General features: G+C 37.5%; 1 protein-coding gene across 1 annotated transcript in view; it reads right to left on the reverse strand.

The window, feature by feature from the left end:
* Positions 1 to 7104: 7104 nt before the first annotated feature.
* The window catches only part of LARS1 (leucyl-tRNA synthetase 1), a 76111-nt gene continuing 63098 nt past the window's right edge, over positions 7105 to 20117 (reverse strand). The window contains exons 29-32 of the mRNA XM_041767396.1: positions 18632 to 18736; positions 17003 to 17098; positions 12278 to 12410; positions 7105 to 7496 (exon numbers count right to left, since the gene is read on the reverse strand). Coding sequence (XP_041623330.1) covers positions 7291 to 7496; positions 12278 to 12410; positions 17003 to 17098; positions 18632 to 18736 — 540 coding nt within the window. The 3' untranslated portion in view covers positions 7105 to 7290. The remainder of the gene's footprint in view (positions 7497 to 12277; positions 12411 to 17002; positions 17099 to 18631; positions 18737 to 20117) is intronic.

Genomic DNA, 20117 nt, shown 5'->3' on the forward strand with positions numbered 1-20117 from the left:
TGTAAGCCTAACAGTGGGCAATTAGAACACTTAATTGATTCTGCAAGTCTTGGGTGGCATCTGAGTATTTTCCAATACAGAGATGAAGTTGTGTGCAAAGACAACAAGGAGAGGAAACAGTGTAACCAAAGTACCAGATAACAAGGAGGGCCTACCAGAGCCAGGCACATTGATCTTTACTAGTCACTAGAACAACTGAATGAATGAATTTTTCAAGATAAAAAGAGATGGGGATGCCTGGGTGGCTCAGTGATTGAGCATCTGCCTTTGGCTCAGGTCATGATCCTGGGTCCTGGGATTGAGTCCCGTATCAGCCTCCCCATGGAAAGCCTGCTTCTCCCTCTGCCTATGTCTCTGCCTCTGTTTCTCATGAGAAAATAAAATCTTAAAAAAAAAGGTGGGGGGGGGGGGGATCCCTGGGTGGCTCAGCGGTTTGGTGCCTGCCTTTGGCCCAGGGCATGATCCTGGAGTCCCGGGATCAAATCCCACGTCCGGCTCCCGGCATGGAGCCTGCTTCTCCCTCTGCCTGTGTCTCTGCCTTTCTCTCTCTATCATAATAAATAAATCTTTTAAAAAATTTTTAAAAAAAAGATAAAAAGAGACGGACACAATGACCACAAACTAGAGAAAACACAAGAACATACTACCTCATCCCCATGCCAAAAATTTGCAGTGACTGTGCAGACAAATCAACTTCAAATTTCATCCTGGAATCTGAGAATCTTTACAAGGCCCAATTTACTTATTGGTTTTCAATTTTCCTCTCATTTCTCCCAGATAAACATTCTATTCCTGGCATTAACTCCCCACCAACCACATACTTATTCTCAGCTCCAGGCCCTTATCCACACCTAGTTCTAAAGTCGGGGAGGTGGATCTGCTCTGCTTCAACCTCTACTCCAGGCCCAGCCCTCCTTTATGGCGCTGCCTCATCTTTGAAGTCTCATCGGACTTCGGTCCATATGAACTTCTCCCTCCTCTTATAGCCCTAACATGACTGCCCTCAGTCAAATAGATTCCTGTTTTGCATGTATGCATTCTTTGTTTAACAAGTGTGTTGCAGGGGCGCTGGGGTGATTCAGATGGTTCGGTGTCTGATTCTTGATCTCAGCTTGGGTCTTGATCTCGGGTTATGGGTTCAAGCCCTGTGTTGGGTGTGTATTGCAATGAACTGCAAGTAGAGAGGCCAAGGCTCTAGCTTAGCTCTGCCACTAGTGCATATGATCTTCAGGCCACCTCATTTCTGTTTCTTCATGGGGCCTCCATGCAATCCCCTCAGCACACCAGCTACCAGGTCCCTGCCTCAGAGCCTTTAGACCTGCTATATCTTCTTTTTGTCCAAATTACAAGCTAACAAATGCCTTTTTTGCCCAGATTATAGGCTTTTTCCCAGATTACAGACTAACAAAACTACGTATTCATTTACCGTTGCACCTACAAGCCCACTTCTAGAAATTTACTCCCAAGGTTCACCTCCACAGGGGCGTCTGTCTGGATCAGCTGGTGAAGCATGTAACTCTTTGATCTGAGGTTGTGAGTTCAAGCCCCATGTTGGGTGTAGAGATTACTTAAAAATAAAATCCTAAAAAAAAAAAAAAGATATGCCTCTACAAATATAAAACCACATATTCACAAAGTTACTCACTATATAATTCTATACAAAGTCTGTAAAATATCAAAAGCTCAGAAACAATCTAAGTGCCATCCATAGGAGATGAGATGAATAAACTGGTACACTTTTACAGCAGTAAGACACAAGGCAGAGAGAAAAGAAGAGGCAGAAGGGAGGAAAAGGAGAAGGAAAGATCTCTATGAACTAAAGTGAAAAAATATCCAAGCTATGTTAACTTTAAAAAGCAATGTGTAAAATAATTATATATAACATGATGCTTTTTGTACGAGAAAAGAGAAATTAAATTACATATAGAGAGAGGACAAAATGATGGTCGCCAGAGGGTAGAGGGTGGAGGGATGGACAAATGGGTGAAGAGGAGTGGGAGATACAGGCTTCCAGTTATGGAACAAATAAGTCACTGAAATGAAAGGTGCAGCACAGGTAATACAGTCAGTGGGATGATAATAGCACATTATGGTGACAGATGGGAGCTACACCTGTAAGCAAGTACAGACTTGCTGAATCGCTGTACTATACACCTAAACCAGTGTAACATTGTATGTCAATTATACTTCAGCTTTTAGAAAGTACATATAAATATTTACTTATTTTTGGAAAAAGAAACACAGAAGAGACGATGCAGAAACTAATGAGAGTGGTTAGCTACAGAGTATAGGAGGGAATATGGTGCAAGAGAGAAAAAATTCTCTAAATGGATCAATCTTTTATTTTTGAACTGTGTATTTTACTTATTCAAAAAACCTGAACTCTACTTAGATTTGTTGTTAATAATAGTACTGAACTTCCAATTCTGAAATCACTGAGACCAAATGAGTAAATTTATTGAGATTACAGCATGTCTAAAAAAAAGAATCCATCAGTCCAGTGATTTCAAAACAACGATAAAAGAAAACAATTGAGAGCAAAAGGGAAACCTCTTCTTTACAGAAGAACTAGATCTAATAAATACAAAAGAAATGACAAAATTAAGAACTTACCTTATTACAACTATCCATGTAATAACAAATGGCAGAAACATGACCAGTGAATACTGCCATTTCATCACAGTTTGTAGCTAACAGAATATTCACATAAGTCTCCAAATAATCACCTTATTAATTATAAAACGGAAACAGAACCTTTTCAATGGAGAAATCCACCAACAATATATCAACATACCAATCCTAATGTGATACAAGGGAAAACATCACCCATGTCATTAGCCTTGCCAAGAATTTTAAATCTGAATCTAATAATGAGAAAATAGACAAATTCAAATTGTGAGACAAACTACTACCAACTGCCATGGAGTCTTCAAAAATGTTACAGTCATGAAATACCAAAAAAGAAAAGAAAGTAGAGAAACTGTCTTAGCTTGAAGTTGAAGAGACATGACCACAAAATCTAATGCTTGATCTTTGATTAGATCCTAAGAGTTTAAAAAAAAAATTATTAATGGTTACTGGGGAAATTTTATTACTTCATTTTTATTATGAAAGCTTATTACCTAATATTACTGCATCATGTTAAGTTTCTTGAGCAAAATATATATATACACACACACACACACACACACACACACATATATAGTGATTATACAGGAGAATGTCCTAGTTCTTAGGAGTTACATGCTACAGTATTAAAAGGTAAGGTGTCATGGTGCGTGTAATTTAATGTGAAATGGTTCAGAATTTTTTATAAGTATATTCGAAATGCAAAATGGTATCCTGGATTAGATCCTACAATAGTAAAACAGTAAAATGACATCAGTGCAAAAACTGGTGAAATCCAAATAAAGCCTATAATTTAGCTCTAATTTAGTTAATAGTAAAATACCAATGTTAATTATTTAGTTCTGACAACTGAACCAAGGCTATGTAAGATGTCTGTTAACACGAGGGGAAATTATGAAACTATGAAGAGTGTATAGGAACTCTCTGTACAATAGATGCAACTTTTCCATAAATCTAGAAGTATCCCAAAATAAAAAGTTTATTTTAAAAAAATGTATATTTCGACAGAAAGAAAGCAAAGGTGGCAAAATGCAGCAATCGGTAAATCTAGGTGATAGATATATGGATGTTTATTGGCCAATTCTTTTAACTTTTCTGTAGGTTTAAAATTTGTCAAAATAAAATATTAAAATAAAACCACAGAAGGTTAAAAGTAAAAGGATGGAGAAAGATATTCCACATCAACACTAACCAAAAGAAAACTGATGTCATTATATTAATGTCATAGCCTTTAGGCAAAAAACATTTCTAAAAATGAGGAACACTACCCAATTAGAAAAAGTTCAGTTTACCAGGAAGATAACAGAATTTAAATCTATATACATCAAATAACAGCATCAAAAAAAAAAAAACAAACATACGAACTATAAGGAAAAATATGTAAATCCATGACCTTGGGAGATTTTATTACACCTCTCAAAAATAAACCAAAAGAACAAAACAGTAGGATACAGATTTGAACAGTTCAATCTGCCAACTATAACCTAACGGACATATACAGAACATTATGATTGCAGAATAAACATTCTTTTCATTTTTTTTTTAAGATTTTATTTTTTTATTCACAACAGACACAGAGAGAAAGAGAGGCAGAGACATAGGCAGAGGGAGAAGCAGGCTCCACGCAGGGAGCCTGACATGGGACTTGATCCCAGGATCACACCCTGGGCTGAAGGCGGTGCTAAACCGCTGGGCCACTGGGGCTGCCCTAAACATTCTTTTCAGATCCACACAGAACATGTATAAAAACAGTTAGTGAAGAAAAAAAAAATCTGATAGTATATGTTAATTAAATTGAATTTATATGAAAATCTTTTTTAAAGATGTCAGTTTAAAAAAGCAGGTATAAAAATTGTACACTGGGACACAGTCTTGTCTTTATGGGAGGAGGCACAAGGTAGGCTTCTGAGGTGCTGGCGTTGTGTTGTTCTTTGACTGAATGGTGATTATATAGGATTTTGCTCTGTTGATAATTGTTTTGCTGTTGCTAATATTTTTGTTAATTTAATTTTTTATATTTTGAGTATGTGTTATGTATTTCTTGTTATTCACTTTTGTGTGTGCATATTTCACAACTTAAAAGGAATTCAAATCCTTTAGGAAGGTACCAAAGTCCTATGATTACAGTAAGCCGAATGCAGCCTGTTTTTCTTCAGCATTTCTTTTTTTTTTTTTTTAAGATTTTATTTATTTATTCATAGAGATGCAGAGAGAGAGAGAGAGAGAGAGGGAGAGAGGCAGACACAGGCAGAGGGAGAAGCAGGCTCCATGCAGAGAGCCTGACATGGGACTCGATCCCGGGTCTCCAGGATCACGCCCTGGGCTGCAGGCGGCGCTAAACCGCTGCGCCACCGGGGCTGCCTTTTCTTCAGCATTTCAACTAATTGTTGCTTCTTCAGTTGAGCACCAGATGAAGCAATGGGCCCATGCTTGCAGGCTTCCATGTACAAAACTTATATATCTTTAAACACAAGAAGCATATTCAGCCCAGCAAGATGCTCGCTCATTCTAAGAGAGGCACCAAGGATTCAAGCCGGCAAGAACAGAGGATCTATGAATTCCAACTCACACTTAATCCAAGGAGCAGAGGTTCGTAGGCTCATCTAATGAAATAGGCATAATCATCCATAATATTGCAATTATTTTCCATCCTTCTGGTTTGCTTTTTGTTTTTTTCCCCCAAACATATATAGTTTAATTTACCAAAGTTAAACTTCAGTGAATTTGTAATTAGGCACATGGAAAGATTAATTGATTTAGGGAATAATTAAGGCTATACACAGGGAGCAGCAAAAGAATCCAGAGGGCAAACAACAAAATGGTGGCCCCATAGAAACCAACAGAAAGGACATGATTACAGCCTAAATAATCTTAAACCAATACATCCTGGGGCTTTTTATTAATTATCATCATCATTACTATCATTAATCAGTAACACCTACTGAGGTCTTACCACCTACCAGGTACTATGCTATATATATGGTTTTCCTAGAATGTTTCACCTAAACATCTCTGATAAGCCTAGAAAGTAGATAGGCAATTACTTCCATTTTACAGATGAAGAAACTGAGTCTGAGTAATTGGCCAAGATCACCCAAGTAGCAAATGGAAAGAGTGGAAATCTAACCTGGCTAGTCTGACTTCAGAGCATATTAACCTTACCTGCTATGCTACGCTGATAAATGATAACTTGCACTTGTCCTCTAAGGGATCTTTGAGTTCTAACATTCAATGACTTACTTCAGTGGATCTATGATAAAGCATTCAGTGTGGTCCAGTACCTGTCAAACTGTTGAAGAAGATAGCTCAGTAAAATCTCTTGATTTAACCTGAAAATTAGAACTCAGGTTCCTTAGGGTTATCGGAATTGGCCTTTGCCCATACAGTCATTTTTTTTTTTAAGATTTATTCTTTGAGAGACAGCGCATGTGCACATGAGTGGGGGGAGGAGCAGAGGGAGAGAATCTCAAGCAGATTCCCAGGTGATTACGAGCCAACAGTCTCAATATCACGACTCTCAAATCATGACCTGAGCCCAAATCAAGAGAAAGATGCTGAACTGATCGAGCCACCCAGACACCCCAATCTTTGCCCATGTTGAATCCTTAAAGAAACAGAAATGTTTTTTCTCCAGTGGCAATCAATACCTAATATTTTTCCCTCTATGAAGCAGAATGGCACAGATAATATCAAAAGATGTTTTGGCTCGAATGAAACAAATTTGCAATATAGTGGACATGATCTAAATCTGACAAATGCAGGTTCCTGGGGAGAAAAAACCCTTTTCTAAAATGACCAAATTTAGTGTAAATCATTATAAACTGCTTATAAACTATTGATGTTAGCCCTGAAAAAATATTACTGGTAGCTAATCGAATACATTAAAGCTAAAAGAATTCTTTAAATATAAGACCCATTTGTTCTTTATACAAAATACTTAAGTCAAAATATTCTCATGTGTTTTTTTAAATCATGAGTTATGTTCTTTAAAAATTAAAACTAGCTGTCTAATTTAGTTTTTATTTTAAAAAAAGAAATACAAAAAAAAAAAGAGGGATCCCTGGGTGGCGCAGTGGTTTGGCGCCTGCCTTTGGCCCAGGGCGCGATCCTGGAGACCCGGGATCGAATCCCACATCAGGCTCCCGGTGCATGGAGCCTGCTTCTCCCTCCGCCTGTGTCTCTGCCTCTCTCTCTCTCTCTGTGACTATCATAAATAAATAAAAAATTAAAAAATTTAAAAAAAAAAAAAAAAAGAAAGAAAGAAATACAGCTAACTCCATAATGATATAACATAAAAAATTAGATAATCCTTAGCCTTCATAAGTAGTATAAAGTACACCTCAAAAAGAAACATGCTGTCATTTTTGTGTTAATCTGAAAGACCAGAAGCTTCTGGGAAATAGCAATAATTTGTAAAAAGACCAAAAAAAAAAAAAAAAAGTATGGTACAAACTACTTCTCTGAGGACCCAAGAAGGAAAAAAAAAAAAATTTATTAGGTTCAGGAATCCAAGATGACTTGGTGTAAATATGATTACAGGCAGAATTTGATGGTTAGAAATGAAGTCTATTAAGGTCCAGTCTAAGGTTCTCACACCTAATCTGAAGACACAGAATAGTTATGTCCCTAGAAACCAGGATGTTATCTCCAATTTGCATGAGTTTAATGAACCAGATAGATAATTGTATCACCAATATCTGCCCCTAGCCCATTTTCAGTGAGATGAATTTTCTTGCTCATGAGGTCCACGTGGAAAACAGCATGCTCAGAAATGGGAGTCTTCCCAGTGTGCTCTTTTCCCAGGACAGGAACTCGCCGAGGTCCCAACAGTGGATCATCAAATCTCATCAGCTTCACTTTAGAAAGGTCTACAGAAAAAAAGATGACCAATATGAGCATTTACCTATAGCCACTGACTCAAACCCATGCCTAAGCCTGACAATTCAAGTTTAAAAACCACTGGTTGTTATCTAAAAGACACTTTCATGAGATTATTAAATAACACTCAATCTCAGAAAGCAAAGCTAAATCTGACAAATCTTCCTGCTGTCAGCTTCTACCCAGATCAAAGATTCAGAGATAGAGATTCTATGTAACACCTGGAATTATAAACCAAGAGGAAGGATTGAGTATATTTTTGAGCATTATCCTAAATGGTTTCTCTCTCTCTTTTTTTAAAGATTTTATTTATTTATTCATGAGACACACACACACACACAGAAAGAGAGAGAGAGAGAGGCAGAGACCCAGGCAGAGGGAGAAGCAGGCTTCATGTAAGGAGCCCGACGTGGGACTCGATCCCAGGTCTCCAGGATCAGGCCCTATACTGAAGGCGGCGCTAAACTGCTGAGCCACCCGGGCTGCCCTAAATGGTTTCTCAAATCACTTTCTATATGCTTCAATTAACCATCAGTAAGTCTAAAACTCTTTCCTCTTTCTTGTCTTGGTTCCTGGGATACATTAAAACTGTGAGAGTTGTAGCTTTTTTTTGAAAGATACTTCTAGAGAAACAATTACTACTCTAAGAAATAGCATTGCCAGTTTCTTGTTTTGCTCAAAGGATGAAAAGTTAGTTGTATTACCAAGCTGATGAGATACAAGGAGAGACGAAGAAGGACAGGGGGAAAGGGCACAGCTTTCAGACTTTTGAGCTTCTGGATGAGCTCCAACTCTGCCCTGCTTGAGATTTTCCTGATCTGCTCTTGTGCAAGCTGATAAGATGGCTCCTGGCAAAGAAAGCATTTGCCCCTTGAACAAATTTATGATCAACAATCCTGCCAACAACCGAGCCTGAAAAAAATTTATTTATTTCAGCAATTTTGAGATATCCCGACATCAAGTGCTTTTATTTTATACAGTAGAAAAACATCATAAATGACTACAAATGCTGATTCTGGGCTTAAATCTCATTCTAAATGTAGCATGGCTAGTTATACTTAACCCAATCTACAGAAATAGGAGGTATTTTCTGAATTAGCTCCCACCCCTTCCTAAAGCAGGCTGCTAGGTGGTCCGTGAGCTACACTCCCTCATGCTGCCTTGACTATGAAGCTTAGCATGAGAGGGATAAGACATAAAAGCAGACATTAATGCAGCTGGTGGCTATGCCAGGAGTACAAGTTATCCAGGCATTATATTCTCTTTGGGAAACAAGACTGAAAGACTTCAAGTTTAATGTAGGGATATTGAAGCTTACAGAATAATTACCTGAGACTACCATGAAGGCAAACCCTGCCAGAGTCTTATTTGGGAGCAAGAATACAATTCATTTTAATAGCTATTACAATTCAACATGCACACTGGTGATACTAAATATTTTGCTATGGAAGCAGTGAGAAGTTCAGCCAGCGGATTTTATGCATGAGGCCTTTTACTACAGATCTGCACCCTTCCCACGCCTCCCTCTGTCTCCCTCTCCTTCTTTATCCTCCTCTCTTTCTCCCTTCTTCTCTGAAACAGACCTCCCTCATCATTCCCAGCAATTCTGAATCAAACTATTTCAAAGAAGCCTTAATACTCAATCAGGCATCTAAGTGACAAAACATATTTGCTTTGATGTTGCACCATGTAGCTCATTACTGCCAATAATTCTTGGAGCTTTCTTAGTGGTTTTACTCTCTTTTCTTATCGCAGACCTCTCTCATCATTGAAAATGTAGAAGTTTAAGTCTGCAACTACACAAGAATTGAGGCACTTAGAGAAAAGATGAGAGTGACTCAAAGTCCCTAGGGATTGATAATGTGCAATGCAGCCTTTCACCTCCATGTTATCAGTTCACATGCGGCATGGGCTGGGAGTGATTTAAAGTCATTATCATCAAATAGTTGCTCAGTGGCCTTTGTGGAGAGAAATGGTTTCACTCCAGTTCCTCCTGGACCTAGATCATAATCACCCTCCATGCAATTGGCACTAATTGGACGACTAACTGGCTTTTGCAGCAAACAGACTAAGAAATATGTTATTGAATTTCACTCCCTTCCCGTCTCATACACTCGATACACTTAGCCCCCTTAGATATCAAAGCATCCTGAGGGCTTCTGGAGAAGTCTCAAGGTTAGCGCTCTTCTGAAGATACTTGAAGGAATATCAATTTCAAACTCCACCCTAACATTTCTATCCACTCTAAAAAATTCATAGCAGCTACGAATGTCAAACTTAAAGCACTTTATGATAATATTATTCACAGCTAGTATGACAAAGGATGTAAGAATTATGCCGGAGGCTCAGAGAGAAAAGACGAGATACAGAAAATACATTCCAATACAATCCTGAAGAACCTTGTCAGTCCTATATCTGAGCGTATTTAAAAGGGAGGCATTTGTAACATTACAAATTACAGTTTTCGATATAGGAAAACATCCTCTCACATGCTACAACTTCATAATAATCCTACCTAGTGGTTGCACAGAACTATCTATTTTCTTTAAAAGCCACCATATTGTTCTTTAAATATCAGTGTTCTTCCTATTACAAAATCTTCTCATGACCAAATATATGCAGCAGAAAACAAGCCAAAAGGAAGGTCACAGAATGGCTTCCTGTATGTTCATATTTCAAAGTTTTCAAGTTCTGCTTTCTGTGGCCTCTAAGTTCTAAGGATGGCACTACATGGTTTACCAAGGGAACGGATAAATGTCTTTAACAACATGGATGAACCTGGACATTTTGCTAAGCAAAATAAGACACTTACTCACCATTTTGTGATTCCACTTACACAAGGTACCCAGAATAGTCAAATATAAAGAGACAGCAAGGAGAATAGTGGTTACCAGGGACTACAGGGACGGAGACTGGAGAGGTACTGTTTAATGGGTACTGGGTCTCAGTGTGGAATGATGAAACAGTTCTGGAGGTGAATAATATTGATGATCACACAACAATGCAAATGTACTTGATGCCACTGAACTATACACTTAAAAAGGGCCAAAATGGTTAATTTTATGTTATATGTATTTTACCACAATTTTTAAAAATGTTTACAAGTGAAAAACCCCTAACCCTAATGTACTGCTGCTAGACAGTGAAACACGAGAGATCCATCCTGCTGACATCCCCTCCTGGGTATAATTTCCAAGGTCCCATCCAAACAGTTATTTTCTCTGTAAATACATCCCTGATCACCATAGCTGTAAATAATCTCACCTTTTTCTGTGCTAAAAACTTTATCTACATCTCCCTTACTGTACATAGCAGTTCCTCCTTAGATTATGATCATGTATTTGAATTGCTTAGTGCCCTGCTCCTTCAAGAGATGCAGGATCTCCTAATGAACAATACTTTGTGGGCCCCCCAAAACCACTCATACATACAGAAGAGTCTCTCCATATACACTACATACACTATACTGAGAGTGTCTGAAGAAATGCCCACACAAGATGCATAAATAGCCTCAAGAGAACAAAAAATACCTGTAGAACGAATTCCAAAGGGCTATTTTAAGTCTTCTATGTTAATGTACTATTGCTGACCTGAATAAAGTTCCATAAATTAGGTCTTGGATTTCTAAACCTTTTCAGAAAATTTCTATACTGATAGAATGTGACCCAATCAACTCTTGATTGCCATCAAGAAGAGAAAGATAGAGAATGCACAACAGGGAATCTCAAGATTAATTTGTCTTTATAATTTGGAAGAAAAATAATACAGAGATACATTAACTCCCTTCACACCCTGCTTAGCCTCAGCCCTGGCTGAGTGATTAAAAAAAAAAAAAAAAAGGGGATCCCTGGGTGGCGCAGCGGTTTGGCGCCTGCCTTTGGCCCAGGGCGCGATCCTGGAGACCCGGGATCGAGTCCCACGTCGGGCTCCTGGTGCGTGGAGCCTGCTTCTCCCTCTGCCTGTGTCTCTGCCTCTCTCTCTCTCTCTCTCTCTCTCTCTCTCTACCATAAATAAAAAAATAAAATAAAATAAAAAAAAATAAAAAAAAAAAAAAAAAAAAAAGAAACTATAAATAATTATATTAAGTCTAATCGTGGAAGATCTAGACTTAATCTTGATAAGAAATTAAGATTATTTACATATTTTAGCTGGAAACACATTGTTTAGAAGAAAGAATATGATCTTGGAGCCAAACAGACCTGAGTTTGAATTCCAGCTCTAGCATTTACCACCTGAATGAAATCTGCTAGTCATGTAGCCTTTCTGCACACCATGTCATCATCTGTAAAAGGGGAATGGTAATACCCTCTCTATTCTCGGGCAATTAAAAGATTAAATGTCAAATACATGGCAGACACTCAACAAGTTTTACCCTGTTTCTCTTCCGTCCCCAGGAACAGATCTAGCAGGCAGGTTAGTTGAACATACTAAGTATACCATGTGCCTTCAATCTCAAAACCTCCAAGAGATAGAAATTGCTTGTTACAATTTTAAAGCTAGATGCAGTCTTAGAAAAATATCTAATCCAGTAGCCTCATTTTACTAAAAGAGAGATCAGTTTAGAGTCTAAGTGACATGGCCAAGTCACCGAGCTACACAGCTACAATGTCCCAAAGAGAGCATAGGCCTTCTGATTCTGAGTCCAATACTGTTTGGACAACATGACACTGCTGTCCCTAAGCAGGCCAGTTACTCTTCCTTCTGCCCTCTGCTTAGAACTCATCATATCCACAAACTACTGCCAAATGTGCATTTCTGGGAAACCATTTACCTTTGATGCCTCGGTCCATTTTCATTAAACGCCTGATTATAGAATCGCGGTTATCCCCTTGCCTGATTTCAATTTTGGTTGTGAAGTGGCCATTTGATGGCTGGGGATTCACTAGGGAGACTGACACACCAGGCTAGGAAAATAAAGAGAAAATGACTGTTACATGAAATCAAATCTGAATACTGCTGAGGGAGAGAAAAATCTCTGCTAAATTTTAATGCCCAACCAAAAATTTAAATCTGGTATTCTAAAATCAAGACCAAGGGATACTGAAATATGAAAGAAAAAAATGTACAAAAGCTCATGCTTATAACCAAATGCCTACATAAAAATGACTGAGTAATATATTAATATTGATGATAAAAAATATTGATGATGGATAATAATAATTATATTTTCTCCTCTTCAACTCTCATCATTTATTGAATTTCTACTATGTACCAGGCACTGTACTAAGCATTTTGTAGACATTATTCCTATTTCCTGAAAAGTAGCTCTTTAAAACCTCTTTTCACAGATGAGAAGCTGAAAACCAGAAATATTTAAATAGTAGCTCAAGGCCACATAGCCAATAAAAGGCAGGGCAGGATTTTTTTTTTAATAAATTAATTTTTATTGGTGTTCAATTTACCAACATACAGAAAAACACCCAGTGCTCATCCCGTCAAGTGTCCCCCTCAGTGCCTGTCACCCATTCACCCCCACCCCCCGCCCTCCTCCCCTTCCACCACCCCTAGTTCGTTTCCCAGAGTTAGGAGTCTTTATGTTCTGTCTCCCTTCCTGATATTTCCCACACATTTCTTCTCCCTTCCTTTATATTCCCTTTCACTATTATTTATATTCCCCAAATGAATGAGAACATACACTGTTTGTCCTTCTCCGATTGACTTACTGCACTCAGCATAATACCCTCCAGTTCCATCCACGTTGAAGCAAATGGTGGGTATTTGTCATTTCTAATGGCTGAGTAATATTCCATTGTATACATAGACCACATCTTCTTTATCCATTCATCTTTCAATGGACACCGAGGCTCCTTCCACAGTTTGGCTATTGTGGACATTGCTGCTAGAAACATCGGGGTGCAGGTGTCCCGGCAATTCATTGCATCTGAATCTTTGGGGTAAATCCCCAACAGTGCAATTGCTGGGTCGTAGGGCAGGTCTATTTTTAACTCTTTGAGGAACCTCCACACAGTTTTCCAGAGTGGCTGCACCAATTCACATTCCCACCAACGGTGTAAGAGGGTTCCCTTTTCTCCGCATCCTCTCCAACATTTGTTGTTTCCTGCCTTGTTAATTTTCGGCAGGGGCAGGATTAACCTCAGTCATATGCCATACTACATCCTACATTATAAAAGCTATATATAGTCAAAGATGTTGCTCATTATTTTAAGTAGAAAATGTCAACTAAGTCTTATGAAAGACTTAAAGACATAATAGGTTAATAAAATATCTGAAAGTAGTTCAATTCAAAAGAGGGCAGCTGGGTGGCTCAGTGGTTGAGCTTCTGCCTTTGGCTTGGTTGTGATCCTGGGGTCCTGGGATCAAGTCCCACATCAGGCTCCCCATGAAGAGCCTGCATCTCCCTCTGCCTATGTCTATGTTTGTATTTTTGTGTCCCTCATGAATAAATAAATAAAATCTTTAAAAATAAAAAAAAGAAAGAAAGAAAGAAACATATTTATGGCGCACCTAGGTGGTTCAGTCAGTTAAGTGCCCGACTCTTGATTTTGGCTCAGGTCCTGATCTCAGGGTTGTCAGATGGAGCTGCAGGTTGGGCTCTGCACTCAGTAGGGAGTCTGCTTCTCTCCCTTTGCCCCCCACCCCAACTTGCTCTCTCTCTAAAATAAATAAATCTTAAAAAAAAAAATCTATATGGGGAACTCTATTTTATGTACCTATCCATGGGCCCAAGGACTGCACTTTAAAAAGCTACCATATTTTAATGTAATGAGAGTATGCATAACACAATGATAAATTCAGGGAGTATTCATGATTGTGATTATCTTATTCTTTCAAAAAAAATAGGCTTTTCCTCTTTGTTACATTTTCAATTAAACATGGTAAAAGTAACGGGATACTTATTAGTCTTCTGCTTCTCAAGAAAAACAGGGCACTTTATAGACACAATTGCACTCCACTGGGCAATGGATTCTTTGAGATTAAATAAACAGAATCTCCCAAAACTCCAAAATCTGCTTATCTTCACCAATACTGGCCAAAAAATAAGGGGGAAAAAGCAGTTCTAGTATAAAGTAAGATGATTCATCAATCTGGTTTATGCCAAAAGCCAAAAAGTCTTGAATAACAATATCAAACCAAGACTCATCTGAAGTATGAAAGCTCCTCTTCACTTTAAGCATGATGCGGAACTCAATCCCAGGACCCTGGGATCACAACCTACACCGAAGGCAGATGCTCAACAACTGAGCCACTCAGGTGTCCCTCCATTCTATTTTTTAATAAAAGTCAGGTTTTGACACAAAAATAAACTCAAAATGGATTAAAGACCTAAACGTGAGACCTGAAACCATAAAAATCCTTGAAGAGGGCAGAGGCAGTAATTTCTCTGACATCAGCTGTAACAATATTTTTCTAGATATGTCTCCTGAGGCAAGGGAAACAAAAGCAAAAATAAACTATTGAGACTACATCAAAATAAAAAGCTTCTGCACAGAGAAGGAAACAATCAGCCAAACTAAAAGGCAGCCTACAAAATGGGAGAAGATATTTGCAAATGACATATCGGCTAAAGGGTTAGTACCTAAAATACATAAAGAACTGATACAACTCGACACCAATAATAACCACAATTAAAAATACAAATAATCCAATTGAAAATAGGCAAAAGACATGAACATTTTTCCAAAGAAGACATCCAGATGGCAAATAGACACATGAAAAGATGGTAGCCTCAGTGGCTCAGCAGTTTAGCGCCACCTTCAGCCCAGGGCGTGATCCTGGAGAACCAGGATCAAGTCCCACGTCAGGCTCCCCACATGGGGCCTGCTTTTCCCTCTGCCTGTGTCTCTGCCTCTCTGCCTCTCTGTCTCTGTGTTTCTCATGAATAAATAAATAAAATCTTAAAAAAAAAAAAGACACATGAAAAGATGCTCAACATCACTCATCAAATCAAAACGACAATGAAAAACAACGAAAAACAAAAAACAAAAAACGACAATGAGATACCATCTCACACCTGTCAGAATGGCTAAAATCAACAACACAAGGAACAATAGGTGTTGGTGAGTATGTGGAGAAAAAGGAACCATTGTGCACTGTTGGTGAGAATGCAAACTGTTGCCTCCACTTTAGAAAACAGTATGGAGGGGGATCCCTGGGTGGCTCAACAGTTTAGTGCCTGCCTTTGGCCCAGGCTGTGATCCTGGAGTCCCGGGATCAAGTCCCACATCAGGCTCCCTGCATGGAGCCTGCTTCTCCCTCTGCCTGTGTCTCTGCCTCTCTCTCTCTCTCTCTCTCTCTCTCAATATGTCTCTCATTAATAAATAAAATCTTAAAAAAGCAAGCAAGCAAGCAAGCAGTATGGAGGTTCCTCAAAAAGTTAAAAGTTGAACTACCATATGATCCAGTAATTCCTCTACTGGGTATTTATGCAAAGAATACAAAAACAGTTATTCAAAAAGATATATGTACCCCTACATTTATTCAGCATTATTTACAATAGCCAAATTATGGAAATAGCCCAAATGTCCATCAACTGATGAATGAATAAAGACAACATGGTGTGGACACACACACACACACACACACACACACACACACACTTGAATATTACGCAGCCATAAAAAAGAATAAAATCTTGCAATTTGCAACATGGATGGATCTAGAGTACAATGCTAAGGGAAATAAATCAGTCAGAGAAAGATAAATACAATAGGATTTCACTCATGTGTGGAATATTTAAGAAACAAAACAAAGCAGAAAAGAGACAAACCAAAAAACAGACTCTTAGCTATAGAGAACAAACTGATGGTTATCATAGGAGGTGGTTGAGGGTTGGAGGAAAGAGGTGACAGTGACTAAGTACATTTATCATGATGAGCCCTGACTAATGTATAGCATTGCTGAATCACCATATTATATACCTGAAACTCACACAACACAATTCCAGTATGTTAACTATACTGGAATTAAAATTTTAAAAAAAGAAAAAAATAGGTTAAAAAAAATCAGGTTTTGAAAATTCTTTTTTTTTTTTTTTTTTTTTTTTTTTTTTTTATTTTTTTTTTTTTTTTTAGGTTTTGAAAATTCTATTTTAACATCCGATGTCACCCACAAGAGCAAGGGAAAGTGAACATAGCACCAACCAGGGAATTAGAAGAGTTCAAACCCAGCTTCATTTTTTTTTTTTTTTTTAATTTATGATAGTCACAGAGAGAGAGAGAGAGAGAGAGAGAGAGAGAGAGAGAGGCAGAGACACAGGCAGAGGGAAAAGCAGGCTCCATGCACCGGGAGCCCGACGTGGGATTCGATCCCGGGTCTCCAGGATCGCGCCCTGGGCCAAAGGCAGGCGCCAAACCGCTGCGCCACCCAGGGATCCCTCAGCTTCATTTCTAACAAACTATGTAGCCTACACCAAAACAATCACTTCACGTCTCTGCACCTCACTTCCTTCCATCTTTAAATGATGGGTGTGGATGTAATATCTAAGGTCTCTTCTAGCTCTAAAATGCAATGATTCCGTGAGATCTTTTCAACTTACTTCTGTCCTGAAAACATTAAGTGGTTTCCCAGGACAGCAGTCTTCCCTGACTTTATCTTCTGCTTCGGAGGCAAACTTGACTTCTATGTGTTCTAGCTAAAGAGAAGGAGGGAAAATGAAAGTCATCAGTATCACTTAATATGATTAAAATTAACCATCACCTCATTTCCTCATTTCCCCAAAGAGCAAAGCTAGGTTCTCCACTTAACACAAAATGGTCTGTGAGTTCCTCAAAAAGCCAGCCAAGCACAGGACAGGACTGAGAGAGCACTATGAAATTCAGGATCAAATGCTCCCACACAACATTGTTTGAAGAGCAAAAGACTAAATAATTTAAATGCCCATTTAAAAAAATCATTAATTAAAAGTCTTAAGAAAATGGTCTGCGTGATTTTATTATTTTCCACATAAAATTAAATGAAATGTACAGTCAATTATTTCCCACTCATCTTAAATGTCTCATAGTATTATTATTTACATAGTCACGTTTACCACTTTCTGTAATGAAATCTGGCATCTATCTGCTGTATAAGAGAAACTGAAAAGCAGCATAAAAGACCTCCACTTGAATGAAGAAAGTTCAGAAACTTAGCATTTGAGAATAAGACTTCACTCAATTTTGATTTTTTTTATAAAGACTTTCACTTAAATAAACAGAAAAACTCAAAAATGTAGCATACTGTATATGCCTCAATATAAGATGACCCTCAATATAAGGGGTCCCCATTGTCCCAGTGAAAAAATTCAAAAACTTTTTTTGACCTCCATGAGTATATATGAACATTTAGAAATTATACACAAAATAAATACCTACCAATATTTAGTAATTGAATTATTTAACTCATTTATAATTATAGGACATAAAATGTTTATTTAGAAATAACTTCCTTCCATTCCTGTATTTCATGGAACAATTTTATTCAAAATCTAAACCTGCATTTTTTTAAGTCAAGTGTCTTCATTATTATGAGAATCACTTTTCTGAGTCATCTAACACAGTTTCCTAGAGCAAATTATCTTTCCTTCTGCCTAAGTTATCTGAGAGACAGCATTTTTAGGATCTATATATGAAGTGATTGAGGTAGAAAAATAGAATGGGGAAAAACTCCCCAGATAAGTGAAAGCTATTGGTAACGTTTTAGTTCTTGAGTTTAGTAATACATTCACGGGTGTTCATTACATTATTAACTTTGAAACAACACAAAACAGGGTCAGGCAGGGACCTATGATAACACCTGGGGAACAAAGGAATCCAATTAAGTTGATCCTGTACATCTGAGGCTTAAATGGGAAGAAGGGAAAAAAGAAGCAATTCTTCCATAAATGAGAGATTTCTAAAGTATCTGAATATAATATCTCCTCTCATTTTGTTTTTAAAGAGAATTTGGGGGGGGGGGGAATCCAGGCAGATACAGGTAGTATTTTATGTATAAAATAACTGATACACTGAGTAAGATCACATTATTTTTTTCTTCCTGCAACTTCTATACCGACCATTCTCTTTCCCTCCAAAAATATTTTTGACAGTTATATTTGGTAAAGGTACTAAAGACAGAGATGTTTACAAAAAGGTTTATCATAAAACAACTGGATTATGTTTACTATAGTTAACTCATTGGCCTGTCTTACCTCAAGGGAATTGGTCAGGTAGACTAAATTCTCCATCAGCACCGCCTGTTCATCAAATTCTAGCTGTAAATCCAAAACACGAGGTCCCATCTTCTCCAGATTTTCCTAAAAGCCAAAATAGTTTTGAAAAACAAAAATCACATTAAGGATACATTAAAAAGAATACATTTCCTCCAAAGCAATCACTCTTCCCTCAACTGATAAAATCTTCAAATTTGAACAGCTAAAGGAAAGGCCCTGGACTCATGGTTTCCCTTATCTATGTTTGCTTGTTAATGAAATTATTAGTTCAGAATAATTATCACTTGAAGTATGATAAGATTAAGGCAACACTGAAAAGACTGGAAGGACAGGGTTTTCATTTATAAAAGAAATATGATTTTATCATTGTTTATTTAGAATGAACTAATATGCAAACCCAAAGAATTCACTTTGACAAGGAATCAAACAAATGTGCAGAAATATCCCTGCAGGTAACCAAAAAGAAAAAAAAATTAATTTTCTAAGATAACACATCTTTAAAGCTAGTTCAGAGAATGGTGAATTAATAATAAACAAACAATTTCTACAAATTAAAAAAAAAATTAAGTCATATGGGTACTGAGATAATCCTGTGGCATATAAAAACAATTTCTTAATTTTCTTGAAAATGAAACAAAATATTTGCCACATAAAATATGATCGAGATCCAAATTCATATAAACAAGTATAGCTAACTGCCTAGAACATGCTATCCTGACATGAAAGTGACCTGACATGATTCCTAATATACACTATTCTTATTTTCTGTCCAAGTTGTTTCTTTTCCTATGAAAAAGCGCTAGAAGCTATTTTCTTATTCTCAGGTTTACAAAACAACTTTGCGAAGTTTCAAACCACTAATATGCATGGCACATCCCTAATATTACTGAAGAAAATTTATTACTACTAAAAAAGCCTAATACTGTTTTTCTAAAAAGCCAACTCTTGAATCTAGTAAGATTCAACTAACTACAGAAGTTTTCAAATCAGTTTCACTGGATTCTGTAAAGTACATCATCAAACTTTGCAATCAACGATGAAATATTTGGTTAGATCCAGATATTGACAATGGATCTGGCATTCTGACCAATGGCAATAGCCAAAGTAGGGAATCAATGAATTACAAGCATATCAGCAGATATAACTTGATTGGTGAAGGTCAATCCAAGATTCTAAATTATTTCTGAAACGTGAAAGACCGTAAGGCTCTGAGAGTTGATTCTGGTCTAGAACAAAAAGGCTTTTCTAAGAATACAATCTACTCCAATATAGGACAAACTAAAAGTCTTAGTTGTCTTCAGGTAGGCATGTGTAGCCTAGAAGATTCAAGAATTAATCTAAACTCCAAGAATAACCACTACATTCCTAGCAGCCTGAAAGACACTAATTTACATTTTTAAAAAAACATTTACCGAGTCTACTTTTTGACAGAAAGCATTAAAGTGTGTTAAGTATATTATTTCAT

This window comes from Vulpes lagopus, chromosome 8 (assembly GCF_018345385.1).
Source record: "Vulpes lagopus strain Blue_001 chromosome 8, ASM1834538v1, whole genome shotgun sequence".
Lineage (NCBI taxonomy): Eukaryota > Metazoa > Chordata > Mammalia > Carnivora > Canidae > Vulpes > Vulpes lagopus.